Here is a 21,809-nt window from a genome sequence, read left to right on the forward strand (position 1 = left end):
CTTGGATCTTAGAAGATATTTCTATTATTAAAGATAGTTTTATTTTTATTTCTTTTTCTAGTATTCCCTTACGATGTAATCGTGTTGCACTAGCTTTAGTTAATGCTTGAAAGAGAAAGAGAGGTCATTGTTTGGTTAGAAGAATGCCCATCTTTCTCTTTCCTATTGTACAAAGTGATTTACATCAATAAAGTCTACTATCGTTTTGCTAAAAATAATAATAATAATAATTTAAAAAAAAAAAACACTCTTGAGGGGGATGTGAAAGATTTCTAAAGGCTTAATGCATATCGTTTTTTTTTTTTTTTTTATTAAAATACAACAAAGAATCTTAGGGTTATACGAGTTGTATGCCCTTAGATGGTTCAAAAAATTACACATGGTCCTTCCATTCTTGGAGTGTAGAAGGTCTATTCAGATCCATAGATGTCCAATGAAATAGTGAAGTTAAAAATTCTAAGTGAATCTTTGGGGTAGAACCTTCTTTATCTTTGGCTCCCTCCAAATGAACCACATTAAACATCTTGAAACTACATGCCCTGTGTTTGAATGATTTTGGTCGTTGTCGCCAACCTTATAACATTCCTTTCACCATCATAGGCATCAACCACTTTACTCAAAAGGCTAGTAAGATGAAGTTCCATAACCTCATTGCCACAGGACTCTGAAGCTACAAATGATCCTCCGATCCACAGTTTCTTTGTTATTTTTACACATAATGCACCTAGGCACCAACATCATGCCCCTTTTCACTGAGTTATCTACAGTAAGAACTTTCCATGTCACAGTCCACACAAAAACACACACATGCACACACACACACACACAAAAAAAAAAAAAAAAATTCATATTTGCTCGGCATTTTAACCTGCCAAATAGCTTTCGAAAGGGAATTTAAGCAGCATGTGCCTCTCAATACCTCATAAAAGACTGAACACTATAGTGTGTCCTTTCCCAGGCTCCAAGCATTCTATCCTCATCATCTGTATGAACTTGTATCGAGTAGAGTTTGACAGAAATGAGTAAACATTTCTAACTCGCAAGCATGAGCATCTCACACGAACATGGGATTCCAGAGGATTTCCCCATTTCTTAACCCTAGCAATCCTACACCATAGCCTCTTTGTTGACAGCTAGCTGAAACATCAAGGAGAATGAAGAAGCTAAACTCCTGTCAAAGCACCACACATTCTCCCAAAATGTAATCCTTCAACCATCACCTAAGCTAAAACCAACAAACCCAGTAAAGGAATTCCATCCTGCTCTAATTGCCTTCCAGTTACAACAACAATAAGAATGTTTCACTGGCTGTGAGGTCCAGCTCACTGCTAATTCACCATATTTGTCCCCACTAGTCTCCTCAATAAAAGATCCTATTCCTGACTGTAACGCCAAATCCACTTTCCCAATAATGCCTGATTACAACTTCCTAATCCCTAACCCACCTACTTGTACAGGCATAATAGTAGCAAGTACCCAATCTACAAGATAAATTTTTTTCTCCTCCCCCAAGCTCCCTATAGAAAATCCCATTGAAGCTTCTCCAACCCATTAGCTACATTGTTGGTCATAGTGAAGAGAGACATAATATATATAGGTAAATAAGAAGGTGTACTCTTCTTGATCTGTGTGAATTGATGCCCCTTGGAAAGGTCTAATCCCAAACAGCCAGTCATCTTTCCATTCTTTCAAAGATGTCATTCCATACGTGCCTTGCCTTAAATTGGTCCCCATTTGGGAATCCCAGATACATTTGGACTTTTTTAATTAAGGCCTTTATCCAAATTGCTAGAAGCTGTTTACCTCTCTGTTTGGATTTTTGGTGACTTCTTAGTCCTGCTTGGTTGTGTTTATTAGTTTACAGGCCCTATAGTTGAGCTTCTACTTATTCATCAAAAAACAAAAAAAAAAAAAGTTGAGCCTCTACTGTGGACTGATATTAAGTCTGTTTTGCGTGGCAGAATGGATTCAGTGTCTGCTGATTTATCATCCCAACCTCCTGCTAAAGCCTCTGATTTCGAACATTCTGCTGCTGCTGTCTCCAAGCAAAATAATGATGCCCATGACTCACCATCTATTATATCTCCCTCTGGCATATCATCTTGGGCTGGAAATTTGAAATTTCCACAGTCCTGGGGAGCAGCACAAGACTCACAGACTGGAAATGCTGGGATGTCAACATTTGGACGTTTCACTAGTGGGTTAGGATTACGGATTCCTTCAGTGGCACCTGTACCAGATGAGAAAAATGAAGAAACGGCAGTAACTGCCCAATCTGGCGTTCTTGAATCGTTCACAAAAGGGTTAGTTGACTCATCTCGGAGTGCAGTGAAGGCTATGCAGGTCAAAGCACGTCATATTGTCTCTCAAAACAAAAGAAGATACCAGGTTGTTTACCCCTTTAATATCTACATAGATTTTTATTTTATTTATAATCTTATGAGTGTAGTAACAAGTTAACGAATTCTTTTTATTGGTCATGCCTTGATTTAACAATTCTTCACTATCTTTCTTAACTACTCTAGTTTTTTACTATAATGTCTACACCAACAACATCATTGATTAAATCATTGTAAGGAGATTCTATACCTAATTTGCAGGAAGGAGGATTTGATTTGGATATGACATATATCACTGAGAATATAATTGCTATGGGATTCCCAGCTGGTGATATGAGCTCTGGGCTTTTTGGATTTTTTGAGGTATAATTTTTGTGTGGTTTGCATTTGATTTTAAATTGGCCAAGTTCATTTCTATTGTTAGGACAATTTATTAAATGAAATTTGTGATGCAGGGATTCTATCGAAATCATATGGAAGAAGTGATTAAGTTTTTTGAAGCACACCACAAGGTAAAACATGGTTTGTTATTTGAGGCTGACAATTTTTTACAATAGGCAACACTGGGGAATCTAATTGTTGTTCCTTGGAAAAATCTTTTCACAATCAATTACCATAATAGGAAACATCGTTCCAATATGTTGCAGAATTTCTCATCTCTTAAATGAACATTTACATGCAGGGAAAATACAAAGTGTACAATCTTTGCTCAGAGAGGTTGTATGATGCATCTCTTTTTGAGGGGAAGGTACACCCTTAATCTTTATTTGCATTTTAATATATTTATCATTGTATTCAATGCCAATTTAGAACCTAAGCAATTGGAGCTTTATACATATCTCTAGTATTCAAAGTCGAAATTTTCAGGTCTACTGTGCAGATACCAGAACTTAACCTCCACTTTCCTTTTATCTTCAATATCAGTGGTTGATTAGATAGTCATTGAACTAAGTTCTGAGTCGATTTGGTATGGATTTCTGGTTATCCTGCTCGGTGAAACTGCAAAATTAGTTTTGTTTATTTTATTAGTTATAAATATTGGAGGTTTTTTCTTCAATTTTCCTAATATCAAAGTTCAGCACATTCAAGCTTATTAGTTCAAGGATTTACTTACTCTCACTGTTTTACTTTATTTTACCTTCTGAAAATTGAAGGTATTCTCACAATGTAATAAAGATTTATATTCGGAGATAACTCAAGTAAATGGTGAAATAGGCAGGTTGTTTCCACCTGCTTGTGAGATACTCTAAATATGTTCTGAAGATAGGATAATTCTGCACCACCTGTAAAGCTTTTATGGTTTTGATTCCATTTATCACATTCTAGAATCTTATGCATCATATGCTGACTTCTTGAATAAGATATGAATAGCCAATGGTGAAATCATAATTATGTTGTGGAAATGATGTGATACATCGGTTGAGACTTGGGATTCCTTGGTCTGTATAATGTGTTCGTTGTCTACATGGGTATATTGCTCGAGTCTAAGTATATTCAATTTGTAGATATCATTATGTTTCAGAAAGATCTAAAACATAGAAAGAAAATAGTTAAAGAGAAATTTAAATGACACTTCTGTCTACCATTAATTCTTATAACCAATTATCAATTGACAGATTTAAGTTATTGAGGCTGTAATGTTGTTGTTTATGAAGTCATTGTGGTATATACACTTCTGTTTATGACCCATCTGGATGCTTTCCAGGTTGCATCTTTCCCATTTGATGACCATAATTGTCCTCCCATCCAACTCATAAAATCATTTTGTCAAAGCGCATATTCATGGTTGAAGGAGGACATTGAGAATGTTGTGGTTGTTCACTGTAAAGCTGGTATGGCGAGGACTGGATTGATGATTTGTAGCCTTCTCTTGTTCTTGAAGGTTAGATTGTGTAGTCAGCTCCATTAAAAGTTTGGGGGTTTGTATCGTTGAAACACGTTGCTTATTTTGGTCCTATATGTCATCATTTAGATGTTTTGCCATCTCTGTGCAGTTCTTCCCAACATCCAAGGAGGCCATTGATTACTACAACCAGAAAAGATGTGTTGATGGGAAGGCTCTGGTTCTTCCAAGTCAGATTGTAAGTCAATTGCTTTTATGGAATGCTGTTATCTTTTTATGGATTGATCTTCCTTGCATCTTTCTGATAATTTTGTATTTCTCTGCTTCTCCTAGAGGTATGTCAAATATTTTGAGCATGTCTTAACACACTTCAATGGAGAAATTCAGCCTGGACGTAGGTACACTTTTGATTTCTCTGTCACGCTTTGATATTTTACCCTCAAAGAGTTACTGAAATAAAAAATTGTACAGGTGCATGCTTAGAGGATTTCGGCTACACAGGTGTCCTTTTTGGATTAGGCCATCCATTACCGTCTCTAATCATAATGGTATGCTTTCCAGCTGTTTCTCATCATATTCATCCTTACATAATTAATGTTGAGATGTCTCATTTATCCTGTATCATGATGTACAAGAACTTCTATCTTGTATGTATATAAGTTTGTTACTTTATACCTTCGTCATTTCTTAAACAAGTTCAATCATGATCACAAGTTGTATGGAGAGGAACTGTGTCTTTTATTATTATTATTATCATTAACTCATCTTAAGAGTTAAAAGGAGAAGACATTAGGGATAGCTCCTTAGGAGTGCCTTGCATTTCCTAAATCCTAAAAGATTTTGAGAATAATTCATTGTGTTACCTGTGTTTTTGTGTGTTCTCACATGCTTTTAAAGGCTGTCTATACGCATCTATGGTTTTTATTCTGAAAGCCTAAACATATGGTACATCTGTATGATTTTTAGTACAATCTGTTGTGATGCATGCTATTTCATGCCTTATGTTTTCCCAGGCTTGCATTTGTCACTGAAGTTCTCATGTTACTTGTCATTCTTTTGTCTGGGAGGTATTAACATAGAAGTTTTACTTTATCCACAGGAATTCTGTTCTCAACGAGAAAGCATCCAAAAACAAAGGATCTAATGGTGAATATTTGTTGAATATGGTTGTGTTTTAATATATATGCTAGCTATTTTAATTTCTTAGGATCTCCATGATGATAAATTATTTAAATTTCTGATATGAGCCACCAATCATTTCTGTAGCCAGAGGATTTCTGGATTAGTGCACCAAAGAAAGGGATTGTGGTCTTTGCTCTGCCGAGAGAGCATGGTCTAACTGAGTTGGTGGGCGACTTCAAAATCCATTTTCATGACCGCCAAGGAGATTTCTATTGGTTTGTGAACTTATGACTTACTTTCACAATTGTTTCTGATAGTTTGATATGACTGCAAACTCTCTTTCTTTTGAAGTTTGAATTGGTATTTTTATACTGAATAATGTAGGCATCTGTCCTCATTTTTTGTTTAGCTTCCTCTCTGGCCAAACATAGAAGATTCCCTAACCTAAAGAATTCCTATCTTTAATGGGTTGAACCTTAGGCCAGTGGTGCCTTCTGTCCAATTAGCTCTTTTATGAAATGGCAATCACTGAAAACTATAACACCTTTTTTTGTTTTTTTATTTTTAATAGGCAGACAGAAGTACACACTGTATCTTGTGTGCTTCCACTCCATGTGCATAAGATATACACTGCACCACACCGCACCCATAACCTGCGACCTCACCTCATCCATTGTGTTTAATGGATGGATTAGGTGTCATTCAGTCCAAGAATGATTGCCGAGCATTGAAGGCCCTGGATTTTTCTTATTCTTGCCATGCATCACCTTAAGAACCTATATTTTATCAATAAAAAAATAGTTTCATATCCAAAGAGAATTCTTTTTCTGTAGGAATACTCTATAATAACATGCTTCTTTTTCTCTTCTTTTTTTTTTTTTTTGGAATTTTACTTTCAGTTGGTTAAATACAACAATGACAGAAAACAGAAAAACTTTGAACACCTCTGATTTTGATGGTTTTGATAAGGTAAATGACACAGTCTTTTCCTGATATATCTTTATACTGTAAGATAAATTCTTTTCTCTGTTCTCTGATTATCTGTTATTCTTTTTCCCGTTCTTGGTATGTCTTTAATGAGCTGCTGAATATGCTTTCCAGAGAAAACTGCCCTCTCCAGGATTTCAGGTTGAAGTTGTGATGGTAGACTACAATGGTACTTTACCAACAAGGTCTGAAGCTGATTCCACCAGCAAGCAATCTGATGGTACTTCAAATGCTGGGGTTACAGCTAAATCCAACCGAAGTAAGGTCACTAGGAGTGAAGACAATGACGATGTATTCTCAGATAGTGAAGGAGAGGAGACTTCTGCTTCCAAAAGCAGGGGAGCTTCTTCTGGAGCCCAATCTGCTGCAAATAGTCATGCTTCGAACACTACAGCAGAGAAAATTGGAAATTTGACACATAAAACCGATCAGCTGTCCCTCGGGTCTGAGGAACCTACCCAAGGTAATGCTTACAAAGAAATAACTAGTGATGGAACTGGGAAACCTGCCTCAGGCCTTGAGACCCCTAACCTCGTCTCATCAGGGGCAAGTGATTTCAAGGCAATGGCTGCTGATGCTTCAGTATTTACTTTTGGGGACGACGAAGATTTTGAAAGTGATTGAGCAGTATGGAATTTCACACTGCTGGTTGTAACATTTCTAAAAGCACGTGTATATAAACCATTTTAAACAAATGAGTTGGTGAATATCAGGAAGGTCGGGTATTGATTGAATTCATTACTTTCCGTATTTTTTTTTTCATTCCAAACACCTTTTTAATGAGTTTGCCACATTGCCCACTACAGTGGTGCAAGAGGGTAGATTGCAACCCCACTTCACCCTACCCTCATTGGGATTTGGATTTTGGAGCCTCTCAAATTCGAGGGGGATGGAGAGTATCTATTTAAAGACTATGGCTTAAAGTGGAATAAATCCAGGGTTTAGATTTTGCCAACTCATTAACTCTAATTTAGTTTAATCACTGATGAATTTCACCATAATTAAATTTTAAATGAGTTGCTAAAATCTAAGCTCTATATTTATTTCGCCTGGAATCATGACATTTAAATGGATACTCTTTATTTCATTTTGAAATAAATACTATCCAAATTCCCATAGAACGAGAGAGAGTTCAAATTAGACTTAATGTAACCTCTCAAATGTTAGCATAAAATTTGTCATATTAAATGTCCTCTTTAATTACTTTCCATGCTTCTTATTAAATGCAACTCTCTCTCTCTCTCTCTCTCTCTCAGAGAGTAAGATTATGCTAACACTATTGTATAATTTGTATTGAATGCCATGGCTCTTTACCTTTTGTTTTACACCACTTGAAAGCTTGGCTAGTTGCGTTCCATTTTGATGAGGACAACCCATTTGCTGACAACTGCTAGATTCAGATGCTCTATTTCCTCATTCTTCGACCAAGAAGTCGCTAAGAATTGATCTCATTGTGGACAAACAATGCTTCTTCATTGATTTGTTTGTAAATTAAAAGGGATTTCGTCAAATACTAAGATAAGCAAGCAATTTGCAAAAACACTTCAAAAATCTAGCCATAAATTGATGCGCAAATCGATTAAAATATCTTAATATATAAATTGTGTAAATTAGACTGACACCATCGAGGTAATGCCAAATTACACTTGCTATACCTGATTTTCAAGGTATGACTCTTTGCCACCGAATGATCAAAATAATTAAGATTTTGCTTCCCCCCTTCCACACACCAATCCACTCCCCCACCCACCACAACCGCACTTTTCGAATTATTTTGGGAGTAAAGTGTGAATTATTTTGATCACTTGGGAGGTGGGAAAGGGGGCGAACTGTCAATTATTTTGATCATTTAGAAGATGGATTATTATTTCTTAAAATCGGGTATAATGAATCTAATTTTACTATATCTCAGTGATGTTGGTTAAATTTACCCAAACAAATTTGTAATAAATTATACCCATTCTAAATAGTAAATTACTTAGAATGTTGTTACATGCTAGATAGATAAATTATACCCTTACTAAAATGATTTGAAATTGGAATATTATTTGATACAATTTTTGGTTTGACTATTGTTGAGGTTCGAATTTTCAGGCCCTAATCCCATTAGCCCACTCACTTAAAAATACGCATACAAGCCCATAAACTATTTTGGGCCCACATAAATATTTCCTACATATTTCCCACATATTATCCAAATATTTTCTATATTACTACCCAACTTGGACTCTCACAAATATTTCCTATATAAGCCCTATAAATTATCTTGGGCCCTTTCACAAACATTATATCCCACATATTATCCAACTTGGGTTTTCACAAAAATACTTATCACATTACTACCAAACTTCGGCCACAAAATTATACTATCTTCACAAAAAGACCCAAACTCATTTACCTTGTGGGCGAAACCCAAAAAGCCTAACAAAACCCTCTTACAAAGCCTGTTCCTACACGACATCCTAAAGCCCGTTGCTACACGGCACCTCTAAAGCCCATTGTTACATGGCAATACTTTTACAAAATCTCAAAAAGCCCAATATTACTTTGGCACCTATTTACAAAAGCCTGATATTATTTTGGCACCTATTTACAAAAGCCCAATATTACAAAAGTCCAAATATTATTTTGGCACCTATTTACAAAAGCCCAATAATATTTTGGCACCTATTTACAAAAGCTTTTTCTTTTTCCATAATCAACTAGCTACAAAAGCTCATGTATATCACCAATGGCAAAACTATTCATTTTGTAAGGATGAACAAGCCTAGAGAAGCCCAACAACAAGGCCCGCCAAGACAGCCCAACTCATGTGCTCATCTCAGCAACTGAAGCTCACTTAAGTAACTAAAGTGGTTAGACTAACCACTAGTCAAGTTCCAGCACATCCAACCTGATAGCTGGGGCCCATTACCATCAGTTCTAGCTTGTCAAATAAGATCAGAAGAGGACACGTGTCCAGCAGGGGTTAAACCCTTCATTGCCAAGTTGATTTTCATCATTTCTCATGTGACACAAAGCTGAGATGACATGACATAAAGCTAGGAAGCTTTAACCAGTCATCTTCCCTTTCTTCTCCAACCCATTCAATCAAGGAGTAAGGGCAGTCATAACCAGACCATGAAAGTTTTTGGAATAACTTGAAAACAATTCACTATTATGCCAAAAACGTGTACTTTCTGATTCATGGACCAAGCACATGAACCTAAATGGAGAAATTTAGGGAAATGTGGTTTGGAGGGCACCAAAGGGATCTCCAGCAAAGTTCCCAGCAAATGGCTCCAAGATTGACACCTAACTTGGGGTGATACAATCTGCCTTGGGGAGTTCTGATTCTAGCAGCAGCAAAACCAAGATCATTAACTTATTACATGCTCTAATCTCATTGGATGAGGATAATCAGCATTTAATGTTAAGTCAGAACCACAGTTGCCATTACCCAAAACAGCAAGGAACCTTCTAAAAGCTGAACTTATCACTCTTAGCCAAATCCTAGGAACGATTCTCCAAGAATTTTCTGATGATTAAGGCTGATTTAGCAGAGATTATTTGCTAATTACCCCCTCAAACTCAACTATAAATGGAACTCTCCACCAACACTTCAACACACATCAATAGAGAAGAACTCTTTCATAAATTTCTCTATTTTCCTCTCTCTGATTTTCTTTAAGCTTTTAGTGAGGTTTTGAGACTCTGAGTTCTTAATTTCAAACTTAGAAATTAAGCTCTTCAACCCCTAGCTCACAAACACCCCTCACACCTCTACTCATAAGCTCTTATCCATCCCTAGCAGAAAGCCCCAGTAGCTTTACTAAACACACTCTCTCTCACTACTCATACTACCCAAAATGACCCTCACTACTCACTATATATACTATACCCACGAGCATACCCTAGCATTATAATGAGCTTGCTGCACTGGCTGGAATCTCTCTCTCTCCCTTCATCTCACACTAAGTTTCCTTATTATTTGTTATAATGGAGCCTATGGTGTTTGTTTATTCATTTACTATTGAAAGTTATGATGTAATTGTTACTATAGAGTTCTTCCCTCATGTTATTGTATTAGAGGACTCTTCTTCATTGGAACCAATGGATGATGATTTTGAAGATGCAGATACTTTCCTTAATCTGTGAAATAATTAATGGCTGGAACATTTTACCATTAGAATATTTACTGCTGGATTATTTTACTGCTGGGCTATTTCTTTATTGTAGTATGGCTTTTATTGGGCTGACGTGTCTGCTGTAGGAAATGTTTTTTTTTTGGGTCATCCCATAACCCTTGTCAGTCTCATCCTAGGCCCAAGGCATAAAATAAGGCAAATTCTTCAAATCTTCACTAATAGCCTTTGGGCTGTGCTTCAAGCCCATTGTCGAGTTTCAGTCTAGGCTTCCAACCCAACATAAATCTCATTTGTTGGAAGGAAGACTTTTCCGCCCCCAACAACTATATTTTCATATGGATGATTCCCAATTATTTTCCCTAATGCAAGTTGTTTACGACCCAAGTGTGAGATAAATTATTTGAATTTAGTTTAGTGATAGAATAAGGTTTCCTAGATAGATTAGTATGGTTATTTATTTGTATCCAATTTAATTCCTATGTTTTAGAATAGAATTAGTCCCTATGTTTGAGGATTTGTTAATAAGGTTATCTGATCCTTGCTATTTATATATGTTGAATGCATTAAAGAGAATTAAACATAAAATTAACCTAAAAGTCTATTTCCCTTCTCAAGTTCAGGAGGCTAGTCGTCTCGAATTAACTAAGATATCTTTTTAATTTTCCGGTTCACAACTCAAGCTGTATGATTACAAATTTCTTGGTAGCAGTAGCACAACCCCACCTCTTAAATCAAAGGCATATTGAGATTTTATAATCCCCTGATTTTATGGTTTTCGGCTTTTGAGAGGAGATTATTATTATTATTTTTAAGCGTAAAGGGAAGGAAACACAATTGGAATCAAATATGCAGGAGACCTTTAAATCCTAAAGACTTAACCATTGGAAAATGAGGAACTGGATGACACACTCACTGGCAAATGGGACTCACCTTGGACAAGAAACCAAGGTGAATTACCTTGAAATCCTTCCTCTTTAACAAAAGTCTTCAGAAAAGAAACCAATACATCATTTGACCTCCATGTTGGATCACTCATCCCTCAAGCTAGCCCCAAGCTTTTTATCGTGAACTTTTAAGAATTCTTTCCAGTCTCCTTTAGTATCCTACCCTTCATTCCTCGCTTTTGGGCCAACTTCATCATTTCAATAAGGACCTATTCAAATTCTCATCATCATAATAAAATAAAATAAAATAAAATAAAATAAAATAAAAAATTTGTACAGGCATGTACATATAGTGTGAACACATTGCAGCAAACATAACACTAGGCCTTTTTCAATGACTTCAACAAGACTAAAACACAAACCACTTGTTAATCAAAATTGATTAATATTTACACATTTGAAGAAAGTATTGCCACCAGTGCAAGGTGAAAGCCAAGTCACTCTTTTTAAAAGAAATTTTGTTCTCTCAACTAAAATTTCAATAATGGGTCAATGCCTCATTTTCTCTCCAACAATGCAAATGTTGTACTTTAAACATTTTTTTTTCTTCTTTTGTATATATAATTATAATTGATGATGCCGAAAATCGTCAATAAGCCGCACAAATGTTCACGTGCTCGAAACAAGACCTGGGAAACAAAGATAGAAAACCCTAGAAGAGTATCGGTGTGGTACCGGCCAAAGACCCTCTGAAGGTTAAGTCAGAATACTTTTCACAACTCTATAGTGCCAGAACTAGAGTAAATTATGTGTACTTTTATTTGTGAGGGTTTTGGGGTGGTTTTTATAGTAGCGTGGGGTTGACATATACCTCTTGGCTTTCTCAAGACCTTTTCTTATAGGAGAGAACCTCTTTAATTTGCGTATCTTGCAGAATCCTTTCCTTATAGGAGTCTTGTTAATTAGGGTTAAGTGTGGAGCATGAGATGTTTCCTTATACACGTATGCATGGAGACCAAGTAAAGCTACGTCAGATCCGTCAAAGGTTTACATATCCCCTTCAGTTTCTCCTTGTCAACCTCCTCTTTTTTCCAAGGTGCTGCCGTCAGCTTCGAGGCGGAATAGTAGGTTTTATGCTGCAGTTGTCTTTTATGAGCAAAGCTGACAGGTTTATTGGGACCGTCGCCTTTTGCCCTTATCATAGGTGAATTACGAAATTACCCTTATCAATAATGTTAGACTTTTTTTTTTTTTTTTTTTTTGAGAAAATTATAATGTTAGACTTAGACAAACCAAAACACCAACTTGCTCATTTATAATCAATTCATGTTAGTGGATTTTTACTTTTTTAGCCACTTGGGAGCGGAGATGCCTAATAAAAGTGTTGCTTTTTATTTTTATTTTTTGATGAATAATAAAAGTGTTGCAGTTATTAGTACTACTTTAGTTGAGGCGAGTTATGAAACGTGGGTCAAAGCAAAAGAACATTTCTCTTTTGTGTAAAGCGTGCAGAAAAGCAAGTGATTGGCAGAGAAAGAGAAAAGTGGACGGTGGGGTGGGTGGTTAGTGGTTACCATTTCTTCTGCCGTTTCGAATGCTTCTTCCATTAGGAATTTGGGCGAGGGCGAAGACAAGAAGAGTTCCGGAATTTGGTTATATTTATTCAATTTTTTTTCTTTTCCTGAAATTCATATATATATATATATATATACATTTTTTTTAACATATAGGACTGAATTCATATATTTATTAGTTCATTTTGTTCCTCGTTTCTATAAATAAAATAAAATAATATTTGCTCCCCCTTTCTCTTTTTATGTAATTTTAAGTTGGCCAGAATACATTGCTCCCAAAATTCACATGATTTTATTATTATTATTATTATTATTATAAAATAATTTGATAAGTAGGAGAGAGTTGATTTGAACCCATTATGTCTTTGTTTGGAGTATAAAATGTGTCAATTGAGTAACAAATTTTTTAACCCTAAAATTGGCATGTTAAGAGTTGATATTTCAATGAGCGCTTTATTTGCCTTTTTATTTATTCTATTAAATGAGTATTGTTAGTCCCTCCATCTAGTTCTTTTAGAGTTATTGTATAAGTGTCTAATTAAGCGAAATTAGTTATTAAAACCAGCCTCATTGCACGCATGCAATGAGACTTTTTATTTTTTATTTTTGGGTTTACATGTTTAACTCATGACAGTTTTATTTTATTTTTTATTTTAAGAAGAAGTTGTAATAGTACTTAACTACTAATATGAGAGAAAAAAACTGGTACTTTTGTGGAAAAAAAAAGCAGTTTTATTTATTTATTTTTTCCAAAACAAGAAGTCGTATTAGTATTTGACAACTAACGTGAGAGAGAAATGTAGAGGTGGAGAAATTTTTTTTTGTTAATTTAGCTAAAAATTAGGAGTTTTAAATTACTACTTTTACATGTCTAACCCTATGATTTAAGCCTTAGAAATTGATGAATTTATGGGTATTTTGGGCATCTAAATTGAGGATCCCAACCAATGGAAGCTCCTTAAATAGTAGTATAGAAAAAAAATTACACACGGCTATTCTCTAACCTAAACTCAAACTTGGAAAGACCTTAACACTTTCCAAATTGAAATGAGAGAGAGAGAGAGAGAGAGAGAGAGAGAGAGAGAGAGAGAGAGAGAGAGAGAGAATTTGGTTATATAACTAGCATATAACCTACATTATGTGTCGATACTTTTATTTTTAATCGGCAAGAATTTGGTTATATTTAATTGACTTTCACTATAATTAGTTTTTATGTTAATCCTTTAGTAATATTTTCTTATGCCATGATGTCTAATTGGGCTTCTCTTGGTGAGGTTTGATTTAAATTGGTGCACCTTTTTTTTTTTTTTGGTAAATTGGAAAATTTTATAAAGAAAAACTAAGGCAGGATACAAATTCTAGGGTAAACTACTCCCTAAGAATCAGCTAAAAGCTAGTACAAAATACAAGAGGGGGGATGGGGGTGAACAAAAAGGCCCATATGGGCATTAAAACCCTCTTTTGCCAAAAGATCCGCGCAATGGTTAGCCTCGCGGTGGATGTGCTTAACTCAGACATCCTCAAAATGACAAAGTAGGAACCTGCAATCAATAATGATAGCACTATAAGGATGGGTAGAGCTGCATTCAATATTCTTAGAGGAAAAGAGATTAGCTATGGCCAGTGCATCCATTTCAACAATAAGTTTTTTAAAATTTTAGTTTTTTGCAAGCATGAGGCCATCGTAGAGGCCCTACAATTCTGCTTCCATGGAGTGCGTAAGGCCAATCTTTCTCAAGCAGCTACCAATCCAGGAGCCCATGGTGTCTCGAATGATGCCAGCTGCAATAGCGCCACTTGAGTTTCCTCAATCTAAGCCATCGGTGTTCAGCTTGAAAAATCCCGTGGGAGGAGGCTTCTAGCCAAGGAGATGAGAGGCTTTAGGGGAGTTGCACCAGCTGGTAGGGAGGGTGAAAAATAGGTCAGTGGAGGTGGAGGTGATACATTTAAGGATTTTATTTTTGTCAAATCAAACACCTTCCATGACCAGTTTATTTCACGCCGACCAAATGGACCACACAGCCACGGGGAAGATGACACACTAAGGGATGTTAGAGATGGGTGTGTGGTGTTTATGGGTGGCCATCTTTTTAAACTAGCCAAAGGCATTATTGCAGTCAAAACCATTGGGTAAGGTTTGATTAGTGAGGTGGGCCCATAAGGGTTGAACGAAGGGGTAGTCTCTAAGGATGTGGAGGGCTGATTTGGCATCAGAATGGCAAAGTGGGCAGGTAGCATCCTGTATAATCTGTCTCAAGATGAGAAGAATTTTTGTGGGAAGTTTTTCTTGGCTTACCAGCCAAATGAAGGTTTGGATTCTAGGAAGGGTGGGATTTTCCAAATCCATTTCCAGGGTTGAGAGAGAAGTGGGGCGTTTGAGTAGTTCTTTGAGAGCGCGTAGGCAACGTTGGAGTTGAACTAACCATTCGGTGAGAGGCTCCAAGTTGGGAGGTCAGCAAGGTCAGATTGGAAGGGCTTGGGAGTGGCGTGAATGGTGTCAGAGATGTTTCTAGGAAAGACGAAGGGAATCTTATCGAGAGACCAATTTTTGTTGCTGTCCCAGACTTCATTGACAGTGAGTGCACTCTCACCCATGTTAAGTGGACTTTGAATGTGGTTCCGCAAGGGTCCGCTGCCTGTCCAGTTGTCGTGCCAGAAATTTATGGAGGTTCCGTTGCGAATAAGCCACCTCGTTCCTCTATCACAGATGGATTTCGCCATGCAAAGGCTAGACCATGTGGAAGAAACACATTTTGAGCGATGGTTATTAGAAGGGTACTCTTTGGAAAGCATGGACGCATGCAGCCCATCAGGATTCGTACAGATATTCCAGAGTCGCTTCGTAAGAAGTGCTTTGTTCCTGTGAGAGCATTCCTTGATGCCGAGACCACCTAAAAACTTTGGCCTTGTGACAGATTGCTAGTTAAGGAGATGGATTCTTTTCCTAGTGGTGGTATCCCCCCAAAGAAAGTTTTTGTTGATTCTATCCATCTCCCTGCAAACTTTAGGAGGAAGCATGGAGCATTACATGACGTGGGTAGGAATGGCAGTGGTGACAGTGTTTATGAGTGTGAGATGTCCAGCTAGGGAGAGGGAGTTTGCCTTCCAGTTCGAGAGTTTTGCATGGAGTTTATTGATAAGGAAAGAAAAAGCTCTGCTATTTCTTTTATCTGTGTGGATCGGAATTCCCAGATATTTCCCAAAGTCTTTGCAAGAACCAATGTTTAGCTCTCTCTCCACAGCATTGATAATAATTGGTGATGTGTGTGGCAAGAAATATATCTTAGACTTCGTAAAGTTTTTTTTTGGCTAGAAAAGGCACAGAAGGCGTGGAGTGTAGTTTTGATGGCAACACAATTCTTCTTGCTTGCTTTGGCAAAAAGGATGAGGTCGTCGGCGAAGAAAAGGTGCGTGAAGGTTGGACCATCTCTCGAAGTTTTTATTCTAGTCCAGTTCTTGAGGTCAACTTCTTGATGAATAAGGTGAGCTAAGTACTCCATGCAGAGAATGAAGATGTATGGCAAGAGTGGATCCCTCTGCCTTATTCCTCTTGAAGGGGTGAAGGGATGAAGCCTCTCGCCGTTCATCAAAATCAAAAGGTTTGAGGTGATGATGCAAGCCATTATCAAGTCTATCCAGGTGGGGGGAAAATTGAAGAAGCAAAGCATGTGCTTAATGAAACCCCAATCCATTCTATCGAAAGCCTTTTCTAGATTGATTTTGATTGCCATGAGACCTTTTTTACTCCGAGAGGTAGCCATGGAGTGAATAACTTCTTAAGCGAGGATAATATTATCACTCGCTTTCCTACCGGGAACGAAGTTTGCCTACAAGGGATGGATAAGGTCACCAAGGTAGGGTTTAAGTCTCTGAACGTGAATTTTTGTGACAGTTTTGTAAAGAGTGTTACACAGGCTAATCGGTCGGAATTGGTGAACGGTTTCAGGTTTGTCGACTTTTGGAACGAGGCAGATGAGGGTTAAGTTCCAATCCTCGGGAATCTTCCTTGTCATAAAAACCTCCTTGATGCGATTAGTGAAGGACGGCCCCACAGTGTCCCAGTGCCTTTGGAAGAAAATCGGGTGTAAACCGTCTAGACCAGGCGCTTTGGTGGGCTTGAAAGAGAACAAGGCGTCTTTGATTTCATCATTTGTAATGTCTCCTGAGATTAACTCCAGAGTGAGGGGCGATGGGATGGAGGTTATACGGGATGGGTATGGAGAAGGGAGTAGACACAGCTTCAGAAGTGTAGAGTGTAGTAAAATGAGTGAGAATTGCAGATTTGATCTCGGAGGAGTTGTAAGTCCTATTGCCCACATAGTCCTTCAAACAACAGATTTTATTACAACATGAGCGACAGATAGTGGAAAGGTGGAAAAAGTTGGTATTTTTATTGTCGAGCAAGGTCCAATCGGTTCTCAACTCTAAAGCCCAGAATTCCTCTTCAAGGCAAAGGGTTTGCTAATATTCATTGAGGAGTTGTTTTTCCAAGTTAGAGAAAGTGTGGTTAGGGCCATTGCAAAGTGCTTTTTAAATGCCGTTTAAGCGGGCAAGCACTTTTCTCTTTTTGTGGAAAATGTTGCCAAAAACATTTCAGTTCCACAATTTAACTCTTTGAGTAAAGTCAAGCAAGGCAGAGGAAATGTCGTAAGGGTGGGCTTGCCAAGAGGAGTTGACAAGGTTAGGGAAGGAAGGGTCCTGGAACCACATGGTTTCAAAGCAGAAGGGGCTCTATCCATAATTGTGAGGGGTTAGGTGAGTGTCCACAAGAAAAGGGTGGTGGTCCGAGGAGGTACGAGGGAGGTGCATGACGGCGGTTTCCTCAAAAAGGAGCTTCCATTGAGGATTGGAGAGGGCATGGTCTAGCCTTTTCATAACAAGGTTGTTGTCTCTTTTATTGGTCTAGGTAAATCTAGGACCATTAAAACCAAGGTCAAGTCAGTTGTAGGAGTTAACAAGGTCATTAAAAATAGATATGTGTCTTTGGTTATGAGGGGAGCAGCTAAGGCTCTCATAACTTGCGAGAATCTCATTAAAATCACTGGCAAAGAGCCAGAGGTGGTTTGAGTGGGAGGCAAGAGCTAATAAATCATCCCAAAGCTTAATACAAAGACTTAGATCAGGATTGGCATAAACGGCAGAAAGCTGCCAAGGAGAAAGAGGGTTCGCTAGATATACCTGAAAAAACGCATTGATAGCCTGGTCTATCATAGAAAGGATGTCCAGTGTGACGTTGTTGTCATTCCAAAAGACCCATATTCCTCACCTGTTGCATCGAAGCGACGAACACTATTGAAACCCAAAGAAGAGCTGACATCTTTAGCTCGTTGTCCAGAAATGCGAGTTTCCATAATGACTACTATATCTGGTCTATGGACTCGGGAGAGGTCAGCAAAGCTTCGCCTGAAATTTTGGCTACCTATACCCCTACAATTCCAAACCAGTATCTTCATTGGGAGTGTTCTAAAAGGGTTGGCCATGTGAACAAGGCCTGATCTACATTCCACCGAGGGAGGCATTAGGAAATTCCGATGTTGCGGGTTGAGGAGGATGCGATGGGTTGACCATTGCATGCTGGTGTTCCACGTGGACGTGATTGAGAGTTTGAAACATTGAACCTGGTTCGTCACTGAAATGGTGGCTACCATCTCGAACCTCCCTATGAAGGGGAGCATGATGAGAGAGCCCTCTAGTGAGAGAATGGCAGTCGGTACCCCTCGGGCTTCGGCACCGTTCCCTGTGGAAGCATGCATCAGGGGAGGTTAGGGGGTCGATGGCGGGGTGGTAGGCTGAAGGGCAATTCTCGGAGAAACTAGAGCTAGATCTGGTGAGAGTGGCACGATTACTCTGCCTATAGGAGTGTTCGGAGGGAGCAAGTGAGCTTGTGTTCTCAGTGCAAGTTTCACTTCTCCCTCAATGAGTGTCTAGAATTGATTTGGGCAAGTTTGGATCCATCGTAAAAGATGGTTTCCTATCAGTCGGAGGCGCTCGTGATGAAGGAGAGCCCAAAGGTTTTGGGTGAGATTTAAACAGGTTCTGTGGCAAGGGTTGGGACGGGTCTATGAGGGGCGTGAGGACGAGTTGGTTTGGAGGGGTGTTTCGAGTAGGGGAAGAGGGAGGGTTTGACAGGGTGGAAGAGGACACAATTTCAATATTGGAGGGGTTGTTTTCTAAAAACATGCAAGGGGGAGATGCTTCCCTAGGCGAGGTGCAAGCATGGGGGGTTAGAGATTGAAGGTTGGTGGCCATAGGGTCAGCGGGCATGGCACCAAAAGGGGAAAGAGCAGGGTCCTTCGAAGTGGAAGTGCCTAGGGAGGTGGTGGAGTTAAGATTATTTGGGAAGGGTTTTTTTAAAAGGTGAGGCTGATGCAAGACAGGAAGGGCTTCTTTTTGCTTCTTTGCATGGCTGGTGTGACATGACAAGCACTCCGAGGTTTTTTGGGGGGTAACACCAGGCTTGTCATTTTCTGCATAGGAGCTAGCATCCACGTTAGAGGGGGAACTCGTTTGAGCTTTCCTCGAAAAACTTGCTGGCTGGGCGCGTGGCCCACGCCCTCCTGCTTGGTCGTGCGAAGCGCTAGGGTGGGGTCCAGCCGGAGTTTGCTCGGTGCGAAAAGGATTTTAACTAACATCCATTCTCCGAATGGTTTAGAGTTGTCACAGTCAGGATTTGAAAGGTTGTCGGGGTGATGGGTGGGGTAGGATAGGGAGGTAGGTGCTGGTACAACCTGTGGTTGGATAACAGATGGGCACGTGGATGCTTTATGGCCCACACACCCACACTCAAAACAGATGGCAGCAATCCATTCATACTGGACCCGTTAGAGACGGGAGCCTATTCGAACCTTGGATGTGAGAGGGGAGTCCAGATCAATTTGGACGCAGAGCTGCGCAAATCTTCCTCTGACATTATCAATGGTGCGTGCATCGACTTTGAGGAGGTTTCCCAATTGGTTACCGATCCTTTGGAGAATGCATCGGTCATAGAGTTCAATGGGGAGCTCCGGTAGCCTTGCCCAGATCGTAGTGGTGGTGGTTTTTGCCTCAAAAGGACAGAAACCCAGAGACCATTGATGGACGGAAAGGAATTGCTGGCCAATGAACCATGGACCTTCGTTTAACTTTCCTGTAGTCGTCCTTAAGCTTGAATCAAATAAGGAAATAATCCAATCTCAGGTTAATCCATTGGAGCTCTCCTTGGGGCTTCCAAATGGCACGGATCTTGAAATCCAGATATTTAAAACCCAAGGATTTTTCGAAGGCTTTGACGATCAAGGCGAAGATGGGGCGCAAGTGCGCTGTTTTTCTTCACTAGAAAGGAGGATGACTGGGTAAAAGTCGTTGAGGTCCTCATCCAAATCAGAGTTAGCATCGTCATCATCGAGTTGCATGCTCTGGAGCTTGTGGTTTTCCCATTCGGGGGAAAGTTGGGTTAAGGAGTCCCTGTAGGATTTAACAAAGCGCTGGGGGGAGAAGTTTTCGGCGGAAGATTTCTACTTTTTTGTGCTTCGAATCAGGTGATCTATTTCCTCCGACGAGAGAGCTTGGGTGGCGTTCTCACTTTCCATAACTTCAACGACGAAACCTGGATTTGAACTTAGGGGGGGCGAAAGCATAAACCAAAAAAAATTCAAGTGACATGGTTTATTTAAAAAAAAAAAAAAAAAAGTCATGGTAGACAAAACAATTGCACTTTATTACCATAAATATTTAAGCCAAGAAGGAAATAATATGAACAAAAAAGTTGAAAGTTACAATATGATATTCAAACCTTTTTGGAGAAAGAATAAAAAAAGAAGAGGACTTCGGATCTCCAAATTTTGGATAATTGGAATTAATATGTTGATTTTATCACATTGACCACCTCACCAATATGATAAACTCATACTTTTGGATCCAACTAAAAATCACAATAATGAAGTTTTCAAAACTTTGTTGGAGGATTTTAAAAAATTGGGATATTAATAGTAAGAGTTAGCAATGCTACATCATCAATATTGGCTTCAAAAAGAATTTTGCATTTTATCTTTTGAAAAAAATTTAAATATTGTAATTGACTTTCCCATAATTTATAAATCAATTAAAAAGTTATATAAATTATTGTCACTCCTGTAAAAGAATTTTTTTTTTTCTATGAGATTTTTTTTGGTTATGAGTTATTGAATTATGATATTGATGATTCGTGGATTTTTTTTTGTATTGTATTTAGACTATGGAGGGGTCATGGGTTCAAAAAAATGGTTAAATGATTAGTTTCTTTTGGGCTATTTGGACCAATTCAAAAATTTGAGGGGGGCCAACTATAAACTCTAAAATATAGACATGCAAATAAAATAGCTAAAAAAGTTTCTAAAAATATATATATAGCTAATTTGAGGGGGGGAGGGGGGGGACCCCTTAATGGGTCCATCCCAAATATTTCCTATATAAGCCCTATAAATTATCTTGGGCCCTTTCACAAACATTATATCCCACATATTATCCAACTTGGGTTTTCACAAAAATACTTATCACATTACTACCAAACTTCGGCCACAAAATTATACTATCTTCACAAAAAGACCCAAACTCATTTACCTTGTGGGCGAAACCCAAAAAGCCTAACAAAACCCTCTTACAAAACCCGTTGCTACATGACACCCTAAAGCCCGTTGCTACACGGCACCTCTAAAGCCCATTGTTACATGGCAATATTTTTACAAAATCTCAAAAAGCCCAATATTACTTTGGCACCTATTTACAAAAGCCTAATATTATTTTGGCACCTATTTACAAAAGCCCAATATTACAAAAGTCCAAATATTATTTTGGCACCTATTTACAAAAGCCTAATAATATTTTGACACCTATTTACAAAGGCTTTTTTTTTTTTCCATAATCAACTAGCTACAAAAGCCCATGTATATCACCAATGGCAAACTTATTCATTTTGT

General features: G+C 38.2%; 1 protein-coding gene across 1 annotated transcript; it reads left to right on the forward strand.

Moving 5' to 3' along the window:
- The first annotated feature begins 1,931 nt into the window (after positions 1 to 1,931).
- On the forward strand, positions 1,932 to 7,029 carry LOC112030067 (phosphatidylinositol 3,4,5-trisphosphate 3-phosphatase and protein-tyrosine-phosphatase PTEN2A). The gene is made up of 12 exons (XM_065762052.1): positions 1,932 to 2,388; positions 2,601 to 2,702; positions 2,795 to 2,851; positions 3,022 to 3,087; positions 4,045 to 4,221; positions 4,334 to 4,420; positions 4,516 to 4,580; positions 4,654 to 4,730; positions 5,282 to 5,328; positions 5,449 to 5,579; positions 6,204 to 6,273; positions 6,406 to 7,029. Exons 1-12 carry the CDS (start codon positions 1,963 to 1,965, stop codon positions 6,913 to 6,915), a joined length of 1,815 nt encoding a protein of 604 aa, XP_065618124.1. The 5' UTR covers positions 1,932 to 1,962; the 3' UTR covers positions 6,916 to 7,029.
- The last annotated feature ends 14,780 nt before the right edge of the window (positions 7,030 to 21,809 follow it).

This window comes from Quercus suber, unplaced genomic scaffold (genome assembly GCF_002906115.3).
Source record: "Quercus suber isolate HL8 unplaced genomic scaffold, Cork oak 2.0 scaffold_440, whole genome shotgun sequence".
NCBI classification, from domain to species: Eukaryota; Viridiplantae; Streptophyta; class Magnoliopsida; order Fagales; family Fagaceae; genus Quercus; species Quercus suber.

What these genes read in the sequence shown, in the direction of transcription:
- LOC112030067 (XM_065762052.1), top strand. Translation starts at nt 1,963, where the DNA reads ATGGATTCAGTGTCTGCTGATTTATCATCCCAACCTCCTGCTAAAGCC. An exon ending in AAAACAAAAGAAGATACCAG is followed by an intron (nt 2,389 to 2,600) that starts GTTGTTTACCCC and finishes CCTAATTTGCAG; the next exon opens with GAAGGAGGATTTGATTTGGA. An exon ending in TGGTTCTTCCAAGTCAGATT is followed by an intron (nt 4,421 to 4,515) that starts GTAAGTCAATTG and finishes TGCTTCTCCTAG; the next exon opens with AGGTATGTCAAATATTTTGA.